Here is a 17,908-nt window from a genome sequence, read left to right as displayed (position 1 = left end):
CGTGTGGCTGGGCAGCTACCGCGGACTTTAATTTTTATATTGCTCATGACACCATTCGTTGATTCAGGAAAAACGCAAATGTAATTACGCGATCATCGTCATTATCAAATGAGTGAACATGATTCACAAATTCTCATCTGCCAACAAGAGAGAATTGAGACCGTAGATCTTCTTTTCTTTTTCGAGTCGGCGCTGATTTAAATATTTCAGTTAGGCTGTTTTGATTTTATTTTCGTCAACGACGCAGCGATAGATACTAAATAATATTTAACATCTATTTTATACGCTCTAAATTACAAGAAAGGAAAAAATTTGTCCTTATGTTCGGCACTATCGAAGTGAAAAGATGAAAATAATTAATTCGTATGTAGAAAATCTCACGTTAGTAGAAGCAATATTGTTAGTTGGATTTTTTGTATCTCGAGCCTTTCGTAAATAGAGTCGCAAGCACAAAAAATTGTTTCTTTTCGTTATCGATCTTACGGCATTGTTCGGTGTCCTGGCAGAAATGTTGAGTTGAAACGTAAAAATTTCTAAAGGAGACTGGTATTTAAATTTATTGTCACACCGACTAAACGAATTCAGTGGGAAAGAAACAAGCTTTTATAACATTGCGTTTTTTCCAACAAGATCTTGCTAGCTAGTTTCACTGATATGATAGTGGCACTCGGATACTGGTATAGGCTTCGCGACGCAAGGAGATTGAAATTGCTCGCACGTTCCAGATTAATAACACTAAAAGCTCGTTTCGCGGGCACATCCTTCAAAATTGGCACTTCTCCGCTGGCCGCACAATTCATCTTTGCGGGCGGATTTGGCCCGCGGGCCGCAGTTCGCACACCCCTGTTTTAAATGATGTCATGTGATATTCTTGCTATATTTTGTATTTTTACACTGAGGGTGCTATGACACTGTCGATCTGTCCTTTGGTGTCCTGTCAGCCTATGCTGTGGTCTGCAGCAGTACAGTTGTGGTTGTTTTAGTTGAATTTTTAGTGTTTTAGGTTTTCCTTGTGTCTGTTAAATTAATGTTAGTTTTTGAGAAGGCTACCCAGGGTGTTTATATTGATTTTATGGTTTATGATGGGTTGGATATTCTAATATTGGTCAATAGGATGATTTTATTGTTTGAGTGTAGTGCAATTATAGTTGTTTTGGTGTTTTGCTATAGGTTGTACTACGGAATTGGTTATTGTCAGTGCTGTTCAAGTGTTGTGTATCTTTGTTATTTCCGTTGTACCCTTTCTGCTTTGTTGATTTTCATTGGAGTATTTGGTTATATTAAGGTCTAATAAATAGAATAAAATAGCATAACCTGAAGTGAATAATGAGAAGAAACGTGACGTCAGACCATATTGGAAGATATTCTGAACTTGGATAATTATTTCATAGACTGCCGGTACGCTACAAATATTTATGAAAAGGATTGTGTCGGAAGTTTGAAAAGAACCTTAAAGAAGCATATAACACTTCTCATCCATTTCATGTGTGTTTCAAAGCGGGAAAAGAGACACGCCCTCTCTCTTGCTGGATTACAATCAACAATAACTCATTCCATTTTTCGCCGATCCGACAGTCGTTGATGAGGGTTTTCGTCATTCGAAGAATAAATATATTTTAGGATACATTCTTCCGATGCTACCACAGTTGGCAATTCCTCACTAATAAACCATGTGTTTTGGATTTTATCATTTAATTTTGAACATTTTGCCATCGCCTGTCAATAATCAGCTGACCGTTAAAGAGTAGGCCTAGAAGGTAGAAATTTTGCGTTAAAAAAAAAAAAATTTAAACGACCCCCGTAACCCCTCACTGTCTTCTCCCCTGCATACCGTAGTACCGATAGATAGATTGTAAACTATGTGTTGCTCGTGAGGTCGTGGTTTGGAAAATTTGGTACACCCGTAGTATGTGCACCAGGTTAAGGTTCAGGTTGTGCGCCATCTTGGTGCATATACTACGAAGAGCCGAAAATTTTAGCCGAATCTATCGAAGCTTTGGGTCTGATTTATGAATACTGCAGCCAAACTGAAATTTTTCACAAAATAAAATTATCATTGAATTATTTAACTTTTACTGTACCTAATTTTCGAAAATACAACTAAAAACTGATAAATAGCTAGCAAAACCACGAAAACGGTCTAATGCCAATCGCCATACACGAAATCTGTCAGTGAAAGTGAAAAATTGTTTGTGTGGCAAATTCAAATCGTTACCCCACAATGAGAAGTAAGGAAGTCGATGCTATATTCCAGCGCCCAGCGGTTCCCAAAGTGGGCAAATACGCCCCTTTGTGGGCGTTTTCAATAACTGGAGTGGCGCTGATGGCGATTTTGGCAATTGAGGGCGCTGGCTTTTAAACTGAGCGAGTGGGGGGCGCTGACAACATTTCGGGCAATCACAAGAATTGTGGTATTATCTGTCATTTTAACTCCTATGTTTTGAATCAACCTAGTTAGCTTGTAATTTCGTAGTTGGAAATTTCTCCCTTAACGTAGAATAATATGGCTATTTTAAATCCGTATTGTTTCGCACTCATACTATAGTATAGCGCGTGGCATACGCTTCCTTCGCCATTCCCTCCTATGATGTCAAGCACGTTTCGTTGTTCTGTTTTGAATTACAGCTTCATTTTAATATCGAATTCGAAGGTGCTTAAAAACGGTAGTTTGGGTACAACACCCTTGTTTTATAATTTAGCTATTGTTGAGAGCAACACGTGAGAGCTGGGCCATCTGATTGAAATGACGTACGCCAGATCGGACCATCTCCACGTTGCGACTTAACTGGTTCATTTTTCTTTCTTGGGTATTTGAATAACGAGGCTAGATAAATAATACACAAGGCCTTTCCTTGGAGGTGCTGTGCCCCAGTGAACATCATGTTGTTATTTACAATTTACATGACCTAACAGCAGAAAGTCCGCTTCAACAGGAAACTAAGGGAGTAATAGACAATTTTGCGATACGGGTGCAAATCTGTCTCTAACGACAAGGAGGTAATTTGCAACATGTTCTAGACTTAGAGAGAACATAACTTTTGTACAAAGTGATTTCTGAAATTCCTGTGTATAACCAATCATACACAAACAGAAGTTCAAGCGCAAATAAAATTTAAAAGTTTTTTATTTTGTGGAAGTGATTAAGAAATTTTTGGTTTTCTTTTTTTGGGTAACCTTGAATTTCCACTGAACCACTACCATTGGTACTACGCTTTCAAAGCGTTATTCAGTGTGTCGGTGTTCCATGTTTCTGGCTACAGAATCAAATTAAAATATCCTTACGTGTGGGATCGGGTTAAAAGTTTTTTATTGCTTTTGTCAGCTCATATTTGGTAGAGCGTGCGTTTAGTGCCGTGACCGCGCTTCTTGATATCAAAAGATATCGCATCGATCATGTCAGGCTAGGAGACTCGAGACTGTTTCTAACTAAAATGAAGCCAGATATTAATAAGCTGGTTGCATTTCACGAGGTTTGTCTCAAACCTCACATTATTCTAAGAATGAGTGAAAATAAAGTTGTTTTGATTTTTTTGTCCGGGGGCGTCTAGTAGTCTGCCTAATAATTACATGGTATCGGAATATATATAGGTCGTTTTTGAATATTGGCGTATCGGTATCGGCCTTTTGGCTGGTATCGGTATCGACGACAAAAGTGGTATCGGTACATCTCTACTTTCAACTAGCAGTCTAATGATAGGTAAATAATATTGATCAATATATACACAAATCAATAACTTCCACTCAAAAGTGTAGTGTAGTTTTCTATTGATTCCTTATTTGCAATCATGGAATCAATTTAAAACAGTGTTTCTCAATCTTTTTGTCTTTGCGGACCCTTCTGGTGCTCTCAAAGCGGTCGCGGACCCCTCAAAAGTTTTTTATTTGAAATTTAGTTTATTATATCTCCAACCTAATGTTCCATACAGATTTAACCAAGTCAAAAATAACACTAAACTAGTGGACATTTTCATTTATTTTGTCAAATCGAATACACTTAAAGGGATTTCTGCTGTTGTATATCAAAAGCGAGTCTTGAAATACGTGGTCTAGTTTTTGATAACGATAGACGCATATCGTCGTCGACGTTTAGTTGGTTACGAGCCTTGGATTTGATATGAACGAGAGCAGAAAATCCACTTCCACAAAGGTATGTGGAGGCGAATGGAACAATAACACGTAATGCTTCCATCGATACTTTTGGGTACGACGGCAAAATGGCGCACCAAAACTGAGAAAGTGATCACTGTAGCTGCGTTCTCGTATTATCATTGTCATGTAATAACTCGTATTTGTCACAATAGGTCTACGGGAGATAAATCAAAATGGTTTTTGTAGGCTATTGTCACATTGTCATAAGCAGCAAATGTTCGATCGTATCACAAAAAAAAAAACGATATTAAACTGCAAATAATTTCCTACAATCTTAATTTAATCGCGGACCCCCGGTTGAGAACCACTGATTTAAAAGCTAGCTAGGTCAACATAAAAGGTGTATACATCAACGAAACTTGCAGCCTGATGAATCATCCGTGATGAATTTGAACTGTCCGCAGTAATCAACAACCTCAATTAAATTTGCTTGCCCATAATCCATGACTTTAGAAACCTTACATGAACCTTTAATAACCTATATATTCCCGTAACCAATTTTTCCTACTTCTGTATCATACCGCCCTAATTAATTTTAATTATAATTACCGGTGTTTTTATTGATTAATAGTATTTAAAATAATTTGGATGTTAATTTGGCTTCTATTTGGTGAGTGATGCAGGTCTAGCCCACCACCTGATTGGGCAATTTGGCATTAGGTGACTCCAATTATAATCAGCTCGACGATATCTTTTGGGGAATATTTTTTCATCCACAATATATAACTCTTGTTGACTAATTCGGTATCCAATTTGGCAATCCTCATAAAATTATTAACTTGGTGTGGCAAAAGAATTTATTCATTTTTTTATTTGTTTTTATATTTTATTTTTACTGAGTAATTCAATTGATTTTAAGTCTCGCTTTTTTCACTTCCAACTTTATCATGTCTCGATGATTGTATGAGTGTGTCTGTGTGAGTGTGTGTGTGCGAGCGTGCTTTAATTTGTTTTTATACTTTTGGGTGAGCGAACACGTACTACTTTCTTTTATCAATACCTTTCCATATAAAATCTGTATGCTTCAAACCTTACTTGAGGTTTTGTTTAGAGATGTACCGATACCACTTTTGTCTCCGATACCGATCCGATACTAACTAAAAACGCCGATACCGATACGCCGATATTACAAAACGGCCGATATTGCCGATATTCTGATACCGATATTCCGATACTATGTGAATAGTGCCTCACGTGTGCATGGCAGACGGGTTAAAACACTAGTCTTTGAGAATTATTCATACTACACATTATTTCAGATTTTAAAAGGATATAAAACATCATAGGAAATTGATGTTTTGGATTCAGATGCGTTAATTAATTTAGAAGCATTGTGTACTGACGCTAGTAATCTCGGTGTTCAATTAGAAATCTCAGGTAGGGATGGGCAGGAAAATATTTAACAATATATCGCAAATATATATTATCGTATATTTCGAGATAGTCTGGGCGGATATATGAGGAAATTGTATAGTTAAACAAAATTAAAATTAATGGAATCACAATATTTATGATCTGTGTAGAGAGATAATTGAGTCGGAATTTAGCTTAAAAACGTCGATGGACTAAAAGTGCGTATGCTGTTAAAAAAGACGTTTTTACACTATGATTTAAAACTGGGAGCCTAGTTGTTCTTATTTTTGTGCTTGTCAATTACCACCACAATTTATAGATATGAGACTATAAGCACCGTAATGCTCATTAGGTCTACTTTCTTAGAGCAATTCCATTTATATCACACATGCCCTATGACTGCTTTATAATGAAAACATAAAGCCTAATTTATATGTCTCTGGATTTTGGGAAAGTGAATTGTATTTATGAGGGGGCTTTTACAATGTATTTGGAATTTCAGTATCGAAAATATTTTCAGAATGTATTCGAAATAGTCGATGGGTATGGCCATCCCTGCTCATGAGGTTTTGCTACCAGGGTGGTGAAATAAATAAATGTTTAGCCTACTTATCCTATCAAATTGATACAATGAGTTACGTGCGCAAGATTTTGTTCCAATATGACGACATATTTTGTATTTTACACATTAGAAAATCCACTAATATTCGATTGATATATTTATTCATAATTACTATGTAACATTAAAAACGTCAATATAAAAATTTGGCAGTAAAAATAGCCAAATTAGTTGAGCGTTTGGCTGATAAATAACTAAGAACAGGTCAGAATCTCCATTTTCATTTCTACTCGCGGGGGTGGGGACGTGTATGGCTCATAGTTCACGATTCCCCCAAGCAAAAAATAATTTAAACATCAGTATTCCAACTTATTTTTTAAAACATTCTGGATCATATCAAAAAGGTAAACATATCGGAAATATCGGTCTTCATTTAGCCGATACCGACATACTACAGATACTGAAAAATTGGCCGATATTGTCGATACCATTACATCGATACATCTCTAGTTTTGTTTGCTCTCCCGACTCTATAATCAGTTATTTTTTGTTTTTATCTATTATTTTATCGTCTACTGCTGATTATGGAGTCGAAATAAACTTATACCATAAATGCTTATACTAAAAGTTGACCAAGGGGGCGCTGTCAAAAACAAGTTTGGGACTATAAAGTGTTATAGCGTGAATATGTTGTAGTCACTTTGGGAAACACTGCTCTGGTCATCCGTGGCAGCGCGGAAAACCCGGCTAGGAAAATTTCTGAACCTCCACACGACGCGAGCTAATCGGGCTGGGCGAGTTGCATGAAACCAGGTATGGCGTGTCTTTTAGCATTTTTGTTTGGCCCAGAGGAGGCTTCGCCTTTCAATAAAGCATTACACAACTATGTAACAGAACTAGAAAAACAGAGATACCTCACAAATGATAGAGGTTTTGAAGAATTCAAACGCTGGTTGGACCGCTTAAATGTTTCATGCGCAGACCATTTTGGATCACATCATTTTATTTCGCAATGTGAAACGCGCACTAATTTGGCCGAAACTATACAAAAATCTGTCGATGGTTTAATTACCAGTATTTCAGAAGATGATGGTTTGATTGAAAACCATATTTACTTCAAACCAAGTGAGGTCTCCGCCTTCGAAGATGACGACATCGTTAAAGTAGGCGATCGCGTTCAAGCGGATGCCATCAGAAGAATAACTGGGAACTGCGGCTGGACAGCAATCAGGGTAGTTAAAATAGGAACATCTGATTTGAATCATAAAGATCTGTGGGAAGATTCTGTCCAGTTAAATGGTGGGTTAATGGTTGAGTGCATAACCGGAATTGGAGAAAACCAAGGCACATTGAAACATGGAGTTAAATTCAAACTAGAATCTGTTGAAGCAGGATATACCCCAGCTGTTGGTGACTGGGTGAAATTAGAAGCATCAGACAATGGAGAAATTGCCAAGGTCCAACCTTTAAGAACGAAGATCGTCACAGGAAAAGTTACAAGGCAACCAAGATATGATAAGGACAACAATAAAGCATACCCAGGGACTGTAAACAATGACATTAAGTTTTTCTTTGATGTGTGTGATGATGGGTATAAACCATGGCAAGATGATGAAGTTGCGGCTAGGGCTGTTGAAAGCAAACAGGGACAGTGGAACTGGAGAGCAATTTCAGTAAAATTGATAGCGAAAGCTAGAAGTAATACTCAAACAAGCGGGCAATTTCAATCGAGTCACTGGACGCTCAGGGGTGGATATCCATTTGCACAAGGTAAACGCAACACTGTGCCATCTTTTCTCCCCAAGTATCCGGTCCCAGAAAATCTAAAGAATCGAGTTGAAAATGGGAGTGATGTGTTGTGCCTATTGCCATCAATCAAAACTGAGCTATGCCTTGAAAATTACGCTGCTAGATTTGGTGCTTTAATCTATTTGGAAGAAATTTATGCAGATATTGAAATTCGCAAGCACAGTCTCAGAGATATCAGTTTACAAAGACAAGGCGAATACCTCAACATATACGTAGCTGGTATTGCTGACGGCAGGCCTAGACTTTCTATAGGAGATATTGTTATTCTTCATGAACCAGCAGCTGCAAAATTATCCGGATTAGAATATCAAGGGTTCATTCATCACATCCTCCCTGAAAAAGAGGAGATTCTAGTAAAATTCCATCCAACTTTTCAGGAAAACTTCCAGGTATCTGACAGATATGATGTGGAATTCAAGTACAGCAGAGCCCCTTTCCGAAGGTGCCATTTTGCAGTAAGATTAGCACAAAGGCGAAAACCTGCTGCTTTACTATTTCCTGATCAGATTCACAAGTCACCCAAGCAAAGTGTAGTCGACCTGTTCGTAAAGGACAATAACCTTTTTTTTAATACCCATCTTAACACTCGGCAGAAGCAATCTGTCCAAAGAATAATATATGGTGAAACTAGAAACCACCCATATATATTATTTGGGCCTCCTGGAACGGGGAAAACTGTAACTCTGGTGGAAGTCATACTACAGCTTTATCATTTGCTTAAATGGTGTAGGATATTAGTGTGTGCTCCTTCCAACAGTGCAGTAGATGTCATATGTGAGAGGCTAGCAGTAAGTAGACAAGTTAATGAAAGTGATATGGTCCGCTTTAATGCTTTTCGGCGTTTGGAAAGCAGCATACCAGAGTCGATATCAAAATTCTGTCACAAGGATGAAGAAATAGAAAAAATTTCTCACTATAGGATCATTTTGACAACATGTGTGAACGCTGGTATTTTTTATGGACTTGCATTACCAAGAGATCACTTCACCCATGTCTGTATTGATGAAGCAGGACAAGCAACCGAACCAGAAGTGCTCATACCTATAGGACTGCAGATCAATGGTCAAGTTGTCATGGCAGGTGATCCAGAACAACTGGGTCCAGTGATCATGTCACCACTAGCAAACGTGTATGGACTGAACATATCCTTATTAGAACGTTTGATGAAGCTGGATGTATACTCTAGAAATGACTCATTATACAAAGACGGATACAATGCCCTTTTCGTGACCAAGCTTACCAACAACTATCGATCCCATCCACATCTTATAGAACTTGCATCAAAAATGTTCTACATGCATGAACTCGTACCATGCGCAGACAACCTTCAATACAAAAACCTCCTTGAATGGGACAAATTACCAAAAAAGGGGTTCCCAATTTTGTTTCATGGCATTATTGGTCAACAATTAAGGGAAAGTAATAGCCCTTCTCTCATGAATCCAACAGAGATTGTTCAAGTAATCAGATATGTTAAATTGCTACATAGAGATGAAAAAGTTGAACTATCTGACATTGGAGTTATAGCTCCCTATCGAACACAAGTAGAAAAACTGAGGATAATGTTACGGGCAATTTGCATTGATGGTGGCATAAAAGTGGGTTCAGTTGAAGAATTTCAGGGGCAAGAACGATCTGTCATAATCATATCTACAGTTCGATCGAACTCCGGAGCAAAACCCATGCCGGGTGATGGCTTATCAGTCAGAGGAACTCTTGGATTTCTCTCAAACAGTAAGAGATTTAATGTGGCAACAACCAGAGCTAAAATTCTAATGATCATCCTAGGAAATCCATATGTTTTGTCAATAGATTCTCACTGGAGAGCTCTGTTAAAATACTGTGTGTCTCATGGAGGATATCAAGGTTGCGATATAACTTCGCTCAAGCTTTGACCAAATTCCTTTCAATTTTAAGTCATTTTCTATCATGCACACTCGACATTCCACTGTTATTTTTCAAATTTTTGATGAGCAATACACAATTTAAAATTTCGGCTGCTTCTGTTTATTCAAAATATCATCACATGAATAGATCAATTTAAATAATTTTAATAAACCAGTCAATGGTATTGTCCCAGTTCACAGCATAACTGTTCATTAATAATGATCATCTCCTCTTCATCTATTTGATCAATTCTTAGTTGACTGTTTCCTGAAAACCAAAAATATTTCATTTATATTAACTACTAACAACATTTGCAACACTGATCACATTTCATGAGCTATAGTCCAAAAAGGCGAAACTTGTAAAAGTTGCTTTGAGAAAATGAGCTGAAATATATTTGATTTTTAAACTCCTACAGCCTAACATTGAAATACTTGAAGCTAAATAAGATTGAATACCAGCTTTTTTTCGAAGTTTTAACATTCACTCATTTGTCTTGAAACCCGCGATTTGATAAAACATACATAATCACCACCAGGGTTGGTAATTTTAATCACAGTCATACATTTTCACAGTCTCCTTATCAGTTTCACTAAGTGAGTCTAGGTGACCTTGCTTTGAGCAAACTTTCGTTAACGATCAAATCAACTGTCAATAACTGTCCCAGCCCTATTCATAACATAAATCTGGCAAGGGAGTGTTGTGTTCAAGTCGAGAATAAGTTGACATTTCATAATTTCTTTGAATTGCCATGTGGGAAGTTTCTAATGGCCTGTGTTACTTCCTAAGTGCAGCAAACTGTACAATAGGCTAGATAATTTTTCTATATCAATGCTGTGAGGGAGACTTACAAAGGGAGAATTTCTGACAATGGAACATAAGGTGGAGGGACAAGGAATTCTTCTACCAGTTTTGCATCTTTTTTCATCAAAATGTCATCCAAGCTGGGAGTTGATAATTTCAACTTGAACTCTTCACCTCCTATTCTGACTTTCATCGGTTCTTCAAGTATATTTTCTAAAAGTACAATATATGATCTTGTCAAGAATACTTACAGAAGAAAGTAATCTAAAACTAGAATAGTAAATAGTGATATTTTGATTCAATATCACTTCGACGAAATAAATTCAGGATTTCGGATATTAACAGCTATTAATTAAATTCCAACAAACTTGTATGCATTTCTTTATCATCAGTTTCCTCATCATCCAAACCCAACAGGATGGTAATATCTTCACCTGAAGCTAATGCTTCTTCAAACTCTGACCACTCGCTCATTGACGCTTCATTGCATTTACCAGATTCCAACGACTTTGCCATTGGCAATATTAAATGCCATTCCCACTGACAAAATAGCAGCTGAAGTATTTATGATGAAAATAAACTTTTAAGCTTAATACAAAACAATGCAAGAAGAATGAATAACTCAAAGATAATTAATAAATATGCAATCAACAAGCCTATACGATAAAAATGGTGCTGCCAAAGTTTGTTGCCACATAGAAGAAGGCTAAAATTAAAATTCCTGTTTCATTAAAAAAACAAATTTTTTCTGTAAGCTACTTGATAAAGGGAAATAATTTGGGAATTTATGGAAATTAATTAAGGAATTTAATGATCACACCACATAGACATACGGTACATAACAATCAAATGCCAAAAATTGAAGTTTTTTATTACTGTCCCAAAAAGGTAACTGGACAAAAAATTAAAATGAACGCAAAAAATCTGATCAGTGTAGGGACTCAAATTAATGGCACATACATGAAATGCCGACTATATCGTAGAGAAATATTTTGCAATAAATACAGGTAAGATTTTCATTTCGGAAAAAAACACTGTCCTCTCATCCGGTTAACTAATCCAGATTAGTTGACCAGTTATAATTTCAGACTATACTCCACATAAAAAGTGGCATCCTAATATTCTGCTAATCTTACAATTAAATTAAAATTCCAGTCAGTATCAAGGGGAAATAAAACTTCACCGAGGGAATAGGTCACTTACAAAACCAATCAACAATTACAAGTGTAAAATAGTTTTATAAGCAAATGCGGTATTTTTAATCATGCTCAGAAAGATTGGGAAACATATATGCGGGAGATACAAATCATACTTTCATCCACAATTAAGTGTATTGAAACAGTGAATTTTTATTGAGAAATATCTGAAAGTTCCGATTTCTATGAAAAAAATTTAAAATCTTTTTCTCAGCTTTTTGCACCATTCACATTAATAAGGTCATTGAAAATAGTAAATTATTTAGATTTGTTTTGTGTTTCTTTTGTTAAAGATTATAAACATTGGAAATTGGCAAGTCAGGTATAGCCAAGATATTTTCTGGAATTATGAAAGAATAATACAACATAACTTAATACAAATGGAATATTGAAATAAAGTAAAAAATAGGCAGATTGACGGGTATGTTCACAAGCATATGGTATGCAGCATTTGGAAGAAATCAAATATAAAGAAATAGTGTTGTGAGTAAGACAGCTATTCAACAAACATTCTCATATCCATTGAATCAGTACTGTTTTCATATATTTGTCCCTTGGACAGTTTTTCTTGGTGATCACTCATACTTGACAATCCATTATTACTATTGTTTAAATGTCCTTGATCAACTCCAAATGTTCCTTCACAACCTGAGTGAACTTCTTCGATAGAGCTGCCAAAGTTTGTTTGGGGAGAAGGAGGAGTCTCCTCATCAACAGCGCCATTTTCCGCATTGTCATCCCAATTGATCTTGAATCTTGTTACGCGTGGCTTACTGTCAAGAATATTTCTCATCAATTTGGGAAAGTTAGGAATCTCTGGTGGATTTTCTCGCATATCAGGGTCATTATACTCATTGTTAACAAAATACCCCACTCGAATAAACTCCCGAGTATGATACGTACATGTGATTATAACAACAGTAACACCAACAGCATCTTGAACAGGAATTAGTTCTGGTTTGGGAGGATCTGCTTGAAAAACAAACCGATGACGTCCAGCAGGAACTGGCCCGACTAATACAGAATCCAATTCCTGATCATATTCATCACTTTCAGCAGATCCAACATATATAATTTTCCATTCCAAATCATCGGATAAATTCTCAATGCAATCAAAAGTTATTTGAAATTGAAATGGATTAAAAAACGGCGAAGGATTATCTAAAACCTCCACATTTACGATCTGAACTTTTGCCATTTCTTGGTTGCTTTTTAAGTAGGCTATAGTTTATTCAATACTAAGAAATATTGATAATGAAATTTTAAAAAAATCTGTGAATAAAAATATGTCAAAATAACCCGAGAGGCGAGAGAGTTACTACAACCTGACAACCCATCAACAAGTAGTCTAGATTGGAATATTGGCTACAGTATATTAAATACAGAAGTATGATGATATGGAATATAAAAAAAAAAATCTGTATCATGCACAGCAATTTTTTGTAGAATTTTTTTAGACCCTCACAGCCTCATGACCTACGGTACCCTACTAAACTATACCTGTATAGCGTACGGTACAGGTACCAGACCCGATTTTCTTTCGTCCCCGCGTTCTTCTGGCTCTTGTCTCAAAACTATACATTGTATTTTTACCAATTAATATTTATTTGGTTAAATCCATTCTTTGATTGATTCATTCATCGAATGAAATATATAATGAAATGCTACATGCAGTTAACATTTTTGTTGTTGCTACAGGCCTACATTGCTACATACCGTACGGTACCTGACATAACTGGAATATTAAAATTGACTTTAATGTTCGGCATAATCATAATAACCAAAGTGAATATAACTATACACTATGACTATAACTATACACTATGACTATATCTATAGTCACTTTGATAATAACTTCATAATCAGATAGCGGACTAGCTGCATTGGATAAGGATATATAACGTAATATGTATATGTGGAGATATATTGGATTCTCCCCTTCATTTTAATTTGTTGTGGTATTCTATGATTTGTTTTGTGTGTATACAAAATTTTATCCTAGGTTGAGGTTCTGCTGTGAAGTTGATGTGAAGGCCAACATACGAATGGTCAGTGTGGTTTGAGAGTTTCTGCATGGTTTGCGAGGAATTCACCCTGTGTCCCAACCATATTTCAACTCTGGTCTTTGAACTAGCATTTTATAGATAGATAGATAACTAATAATCAATATCTACTAGAAATAATAATTAATTCTAAACAAAAGTGTAGGGTAGTGCTGTTTCCAAATATGTAACCCTTGAATATCCTACTCGCAGATTTATTTTCTGTTTTTCAGGTCGTTCTGTGATGATCAATACAATGGCTAGTTTATTGAATATAAATGGTGTCTACAACAACAAAATTCGCAGGCTGATGTCTCATCCACGATAAACTTGAATCTATTACGCCACAATAATTAAATGAAGAAATGATCCTGTGAAATAACAATACTAATTCCTTTATTCCTAATTCCTTTATCCTTGCAGAAGTCAATATCTAAGAACTGAAGAATGAAAAAAAAAAAACCTTATAACCTTAGCAACCAACATATTCCTATACCCTGTCTTTCTACCTTAAATAATTATAATTACTCATACTTATAAAGTTACTGATAGATTTAAATACTTATTGCAATCTGGACTACAATTTGGCAATAATAGGCTCTAGTTTGGGCAATGAAGTGGTCTAGCCCACCTCTTCATGCACCCAATTCTGGCAACTTTGGTTGGGCATTTTGGCATTTGACTCCATCTATAATCAGCTTGACAATATATTTTTTTATAAAAGTTTATCTTTACTGTTCACTCCCATTTATAAAATTGATCAATTTGGCAGTGGCAATCATGATAAATTTATTAATATGGTGTGGCATGTAATTTTTCATGTTCCCTTTACTTAATAACTTCTATATGGTTGTGTGTGTATGAGCGTGTGTGAAATATTTCAATTATTTTAGGTGAGTGAACACGTACCACATCTTCTTGGCAAAACCTTCCATCTTATATACATTCTGTACGTTTTAAACCTTATCTAAGGTTTTGTTCGCTCTCCTGATTTCATAATCAGTTTTTATTTATTTATTTTTAACATTTATTTTATTGTTTTGCTGATTATGGAGTCGAAATAAACTTATACTTATTATTATTATGTTTGGGCTTTTTTGCTGATATTGGAGTCGCAGTTATACATTTAAATCTCCGGAGTCCGGTTTCACGAGTTCGGTGATTCTTACTTCTGTGAACCCTATCAGTGCAAAGTCGGTACTCGGTTGTTAAACCCAGTTTAAACCTATCGGATCTCGATGGGACTTTTCCCTTAACAATTTATCGAAGTACAGCTTTGTTTTAACGAAAGTAATGATAAATACTTAAATAAGCAGCTTAGAATGATTCAGCATTTTATTTTTATAACGCTGCGCATTTGGCAAAAACCCTTAGTAAAATCATTAGTCATTCTCGAAATGCATAAAACAGAGCAGCAATTCATATAAAACATCAGTGAAAAAAGCGCGACCACATATCTTTAAAAAAATAAATTGTTTGTGAGTATTTCTGTATGTATGAATACCTGTCTATATTTTTAACTTTATTTCATAACCACATGCAGACATTTCTGCCTGCAATTACTATAAGCTGAATGTCTTGTACGGTCGTTGAATGTTTGTATGTTGATCCCTTCAATAAACCATTATTCGCAATACCTTCCTTAATTTTTTATTCTCTTTACATCTTGTGAATGTTCTGTTTAATATCGCAGTCGGACTTGATCAACAGTGACAGTCAACACCACTTTTACATTGCAGTGTACCTTTTCACATCCATAATCCAGTTGTTTGAGTTTCATAATTTATTCCAGTAATTCCATATGATTTTTAATACAACCAAATACTCCATTATAAAGTATATATATATATCATAAATACTTTTGACATAATTAATTGGTCTTACAAGTGACAACGTGTGGGTATGATATCTGTATTACTGTATTATAGCAGGAGCGGCTGAAAGAGCATTTCGGAATTGTCTCTCATTTTGAACCTTTGCGTGACCTGTTTGCAACTTACCAATCAGCCTTCAGTTATATTGTGCCGTTTTTCGAAGTTGAAGACATGTTGGAAATTGGTCACAATCTAACGAATTGTGTGGACACTAAAATCAGGCGTTGATTATTATTATTATTATCATATCATAAGGACCAATCGGCTGTATCGGTTTGCTTATTCGATTCATATTCTGCTGTTTGTTCGGGGTTGAGATAACTCCAGCTTGATTTATTTTTCTATTTTTATGTATAGTATAAAATGTATACCACCCATGTGATAATTTAGGTTCATTTTGCTGTTTGGTATGGCGCCACATGCTTATCCCACTTATTTCAAATTTTATTTTGGTTTTGGGACAACGTAGAACCGTAAACTATAATGCCTCGGCCATAATATGTTTCCGCACTTATCACTTTATTGGTTGATGTAGACTAGAGAGTATTTCATCGTGTTTCCAATTATTTTAATTTATTATCTCAGTGTTACCAAGCTCAAGGCCCGATTTTCAAATTTTTTTTCTGTTTCAGGGGTTAGATTGCCTATGTTGTAATTTTATGTCTCATGTTTTAAAACTCATTTGAAGTTCTAGCAACTTTCCGTCCCGTGTTTTTTGTTTCAAGATTTTCAAATTTGTCGCACCATGGCGGAGTTCAAATGAAATTATCTTATCTAAATGACTCATTTGAATGGCAAAACCAATCTTTGGAAACATCCTCAAACATATTACAATGTTTCGTAAAAGTTTGAACTATGATAGAGAAATAACGTTTGTTATGATTGCAACACTGCATTTACAGTAAGCAGAACCAATTAAAATCCATTACGTTTCTTTTTGAAATCAAGTTAAATTCACGTCCCATAAGTTGTCGTTGACTTGATTTAATTTTAACAATATTGCCTTTTTTCACACTTTTTCCGATGACGCGAACACAAACATAAAATAACCTCTTGAAGTCGTCAAGGGTTGGTGAAGGGGAAGCTGGTATTCATTTAAAATCGCTCTTTGAAATTGATCATTTTGTGAGTCAATGATGTGTATAACGTATATTTCCGACGACCGAAATTGCCAGTTTATGGACTCGTGGGATCGGAATGCTATTTATGAATATATTTTATTTACCAACGGTAAAAAGCAAACTTCATTACAGGTCATTAAATATGAAAGTTAAAGGTAATCGACTAAATAATAAGCGGGTTGTAGATTTTTAAACGAATATGGTAAACGACTACGGGGGTTGTCAGTATAAAATCCAACATAGTCAGAACGTCATTCCGGATGCGACCAATAGTGAGAAACTCAGCACTGAATCAAGCATCAAATTATTTGATAACACAGTTTATGTCCCAAAGGATGCGAGGATAAGATGTTTTCTACGGGTTGTTTTTGAGTTGAAGTGCCATATAAGTATATATCGTAAGTTATTCAGGTCACATCACACTTCACTTATCAGTCTACAAGTAGTGAGTCTACATTCGACCAACAACATGGATTATCTTTTCTTTTCCAAATTGAATTCCATCTAATAGGGAATAGAGGAACGATGCAGTTATTGCCATTTTAAGTATTTGAGCTACTTCTCCTCAATTTATTAATTCCTACGAGAACATCATGGAATATACGAAATTTTGCATAATATATTTGTTAAAAACATCAATATCCTCAACTTTCCATGTATTTTTTTAAAAGTATGTCATAGTTTGTAAATAATATTTAATGAAATGTATGCCACATACAGCAATTTCGGGTTAATCACAGGCCAGACTTATTATTATGAAGATGTCCAAAGTCACGATTTCTACGAGTATATAATTTCTGAATTTATGCGCATTTTCAAATTTTAAAATAAGAAATTGGTGTAATAACATCGTGTGAAATAATAATAACAGTGATATATTAAAATACACCCTGTTCAGGCATGGACCATTTATGGAATGAATTACGAAAAAGTGAATTTCGCAAGCCCACACTTTTAAAAATAATTTATCTAATTCAAAGAGAATAAGTCAATTAAGATGATTTATTCGTAAAATAAAAGATAATTAATTATCTCCACTTTCACAGATAAATTTACGGTGTAAAATATTCGAATAATCGCAACAAAAATGTGCGAAACTAAGCAGATGTGGGAC

General features: G+C 35.5%; 3 protein-coding genes across 4 annotated transcripts; 1 reads left to right on the top strand and 2 right to left on the bottom strand.

Annotated features, from left to right (window-relative positions):
- The first annotated feature begins 6,745 nt into the window (after positions 1 to 6,745).
- Positions 6,746 to 10,390, top strand: LOC120327736 (RNA helicase Mov10l1-like). The gene has a single exon (XM_039394086.2). It carries the CDS (start codon positions 6,865 to 6,867, stop codon positions 9,763 to 9,765), a length of 2,901 nt encoding a protein of 966 aa, XP_039250020.2. The 5' UTR covers positions 6,746 to 6,864; the 3' UTR covers positions 9,766 to 10,390.
- LOC120327738 (uncharacterized) lies at positions 9,862 to 11,132 on the bottom strand. 2 transcript variants are annotated; one of them, XM_039394089.2, is made up of 3 exons: positions 10,996 to 11,132; positions 10,609 to 10,774; positions 9,862 to 10,024 (listed from the first exon to the last, which is right to left on the bottom strand). In XM_039394089.2, exons 1-3 carry the CDS (start codon positions 11,075 to 11,077, stop codon positions 10,003 to 10,005), a joined length of 270 nt encoding a protein of 89 aa, XP_039250023.2. In that variant the 5' UTR covers positions 11,078 to 11,132; the 3' UTR covers positions 9,862 to 10,002. The 2 variants fall into 2 exon arrangements, with proteins under 2 accessions (XP_039250023.2, XP_039250022.2); XM_039394088.2 differs by having other exon boundaries at positions 10,930 to 11,077.
- Positions 11,133 to 11,149: 17 nt separating this feature from the next.
- Positions 11,150 to 13,050, bottom strand: LOC120327737 (histone chaperone ASF1-like). Its single transcript, XM_039394087.2, has one exon. It carries the CDS (start codon positions 12,953 to 12,955, stop codon positions 12,254 to 12,256), a length of 702 nt encoding a protein of 233 aa, XP_039250021.1. The 5' UTR covers positions 12,956 to 13,050; the 3' UTR covers positions 11,150 to 12,253.
- Between the last annotated feature and the right edge of the window lie 4,858 nt (positions 13,051 to 17,908).

The sequence above is a fragment of the Styela clava genome, chromosome 7 (assembly GCF_964204865.1).
Source record: "Styela clava chromosome 7, kaStyClav1.hap1.2, whole genome shotgun sequence".
NCBI lineage: Eukaryota > Metazoa > Chordata > Ascidiacea > Stolidobranchia > Styelidae > Styela > Styela clava.
The sequence above is the reverse complement of the archived record's forward strand: the minus strand, read 5'-3'. Positions and strand labels throughout refer to the sequence as shown.

Excerpts from the sequence above, each read along its gene's own strand:
- LOC120327738 (XM_039394088.2), bottom strand. The coding sequence starts at position 11,077 with ATGGCAAAGTCGTTGGAATCTGGTAAATGCAATGAAGCGTCAATGAGC. Across the intron at positions 10,775-10,929 it reads TGATAAAGAAATGCATACAA|AAAATATACTTGAAGAACCG; the intron begins GTTTGTTGGAAT and ends TTGTACTTTTAG. Across the intron at positions 10,025-10,608 it reads TTGTCAGAAATTCTCCCTTT|GAAACAGTCAACTAAGAATT; the intron begins GTAAGTCTCCCT and ends TTTGGTTTTCAG.
- LOC120327737 (XM_039394087.2), bottom strand. The coding sequence starts at position 12,955 with ATGGCAAAAGTTCAGATCGTAAATGTGGAGGTTTTAGATAATCCTTCG.
- LOC120327736 (XM_039394086.2), top strand. The coding sequence starts at position 6,865 with ATGAAACCAGGTATGGCGTGTCTTTTAGCATTTTTGTTTGGCCCAGAG.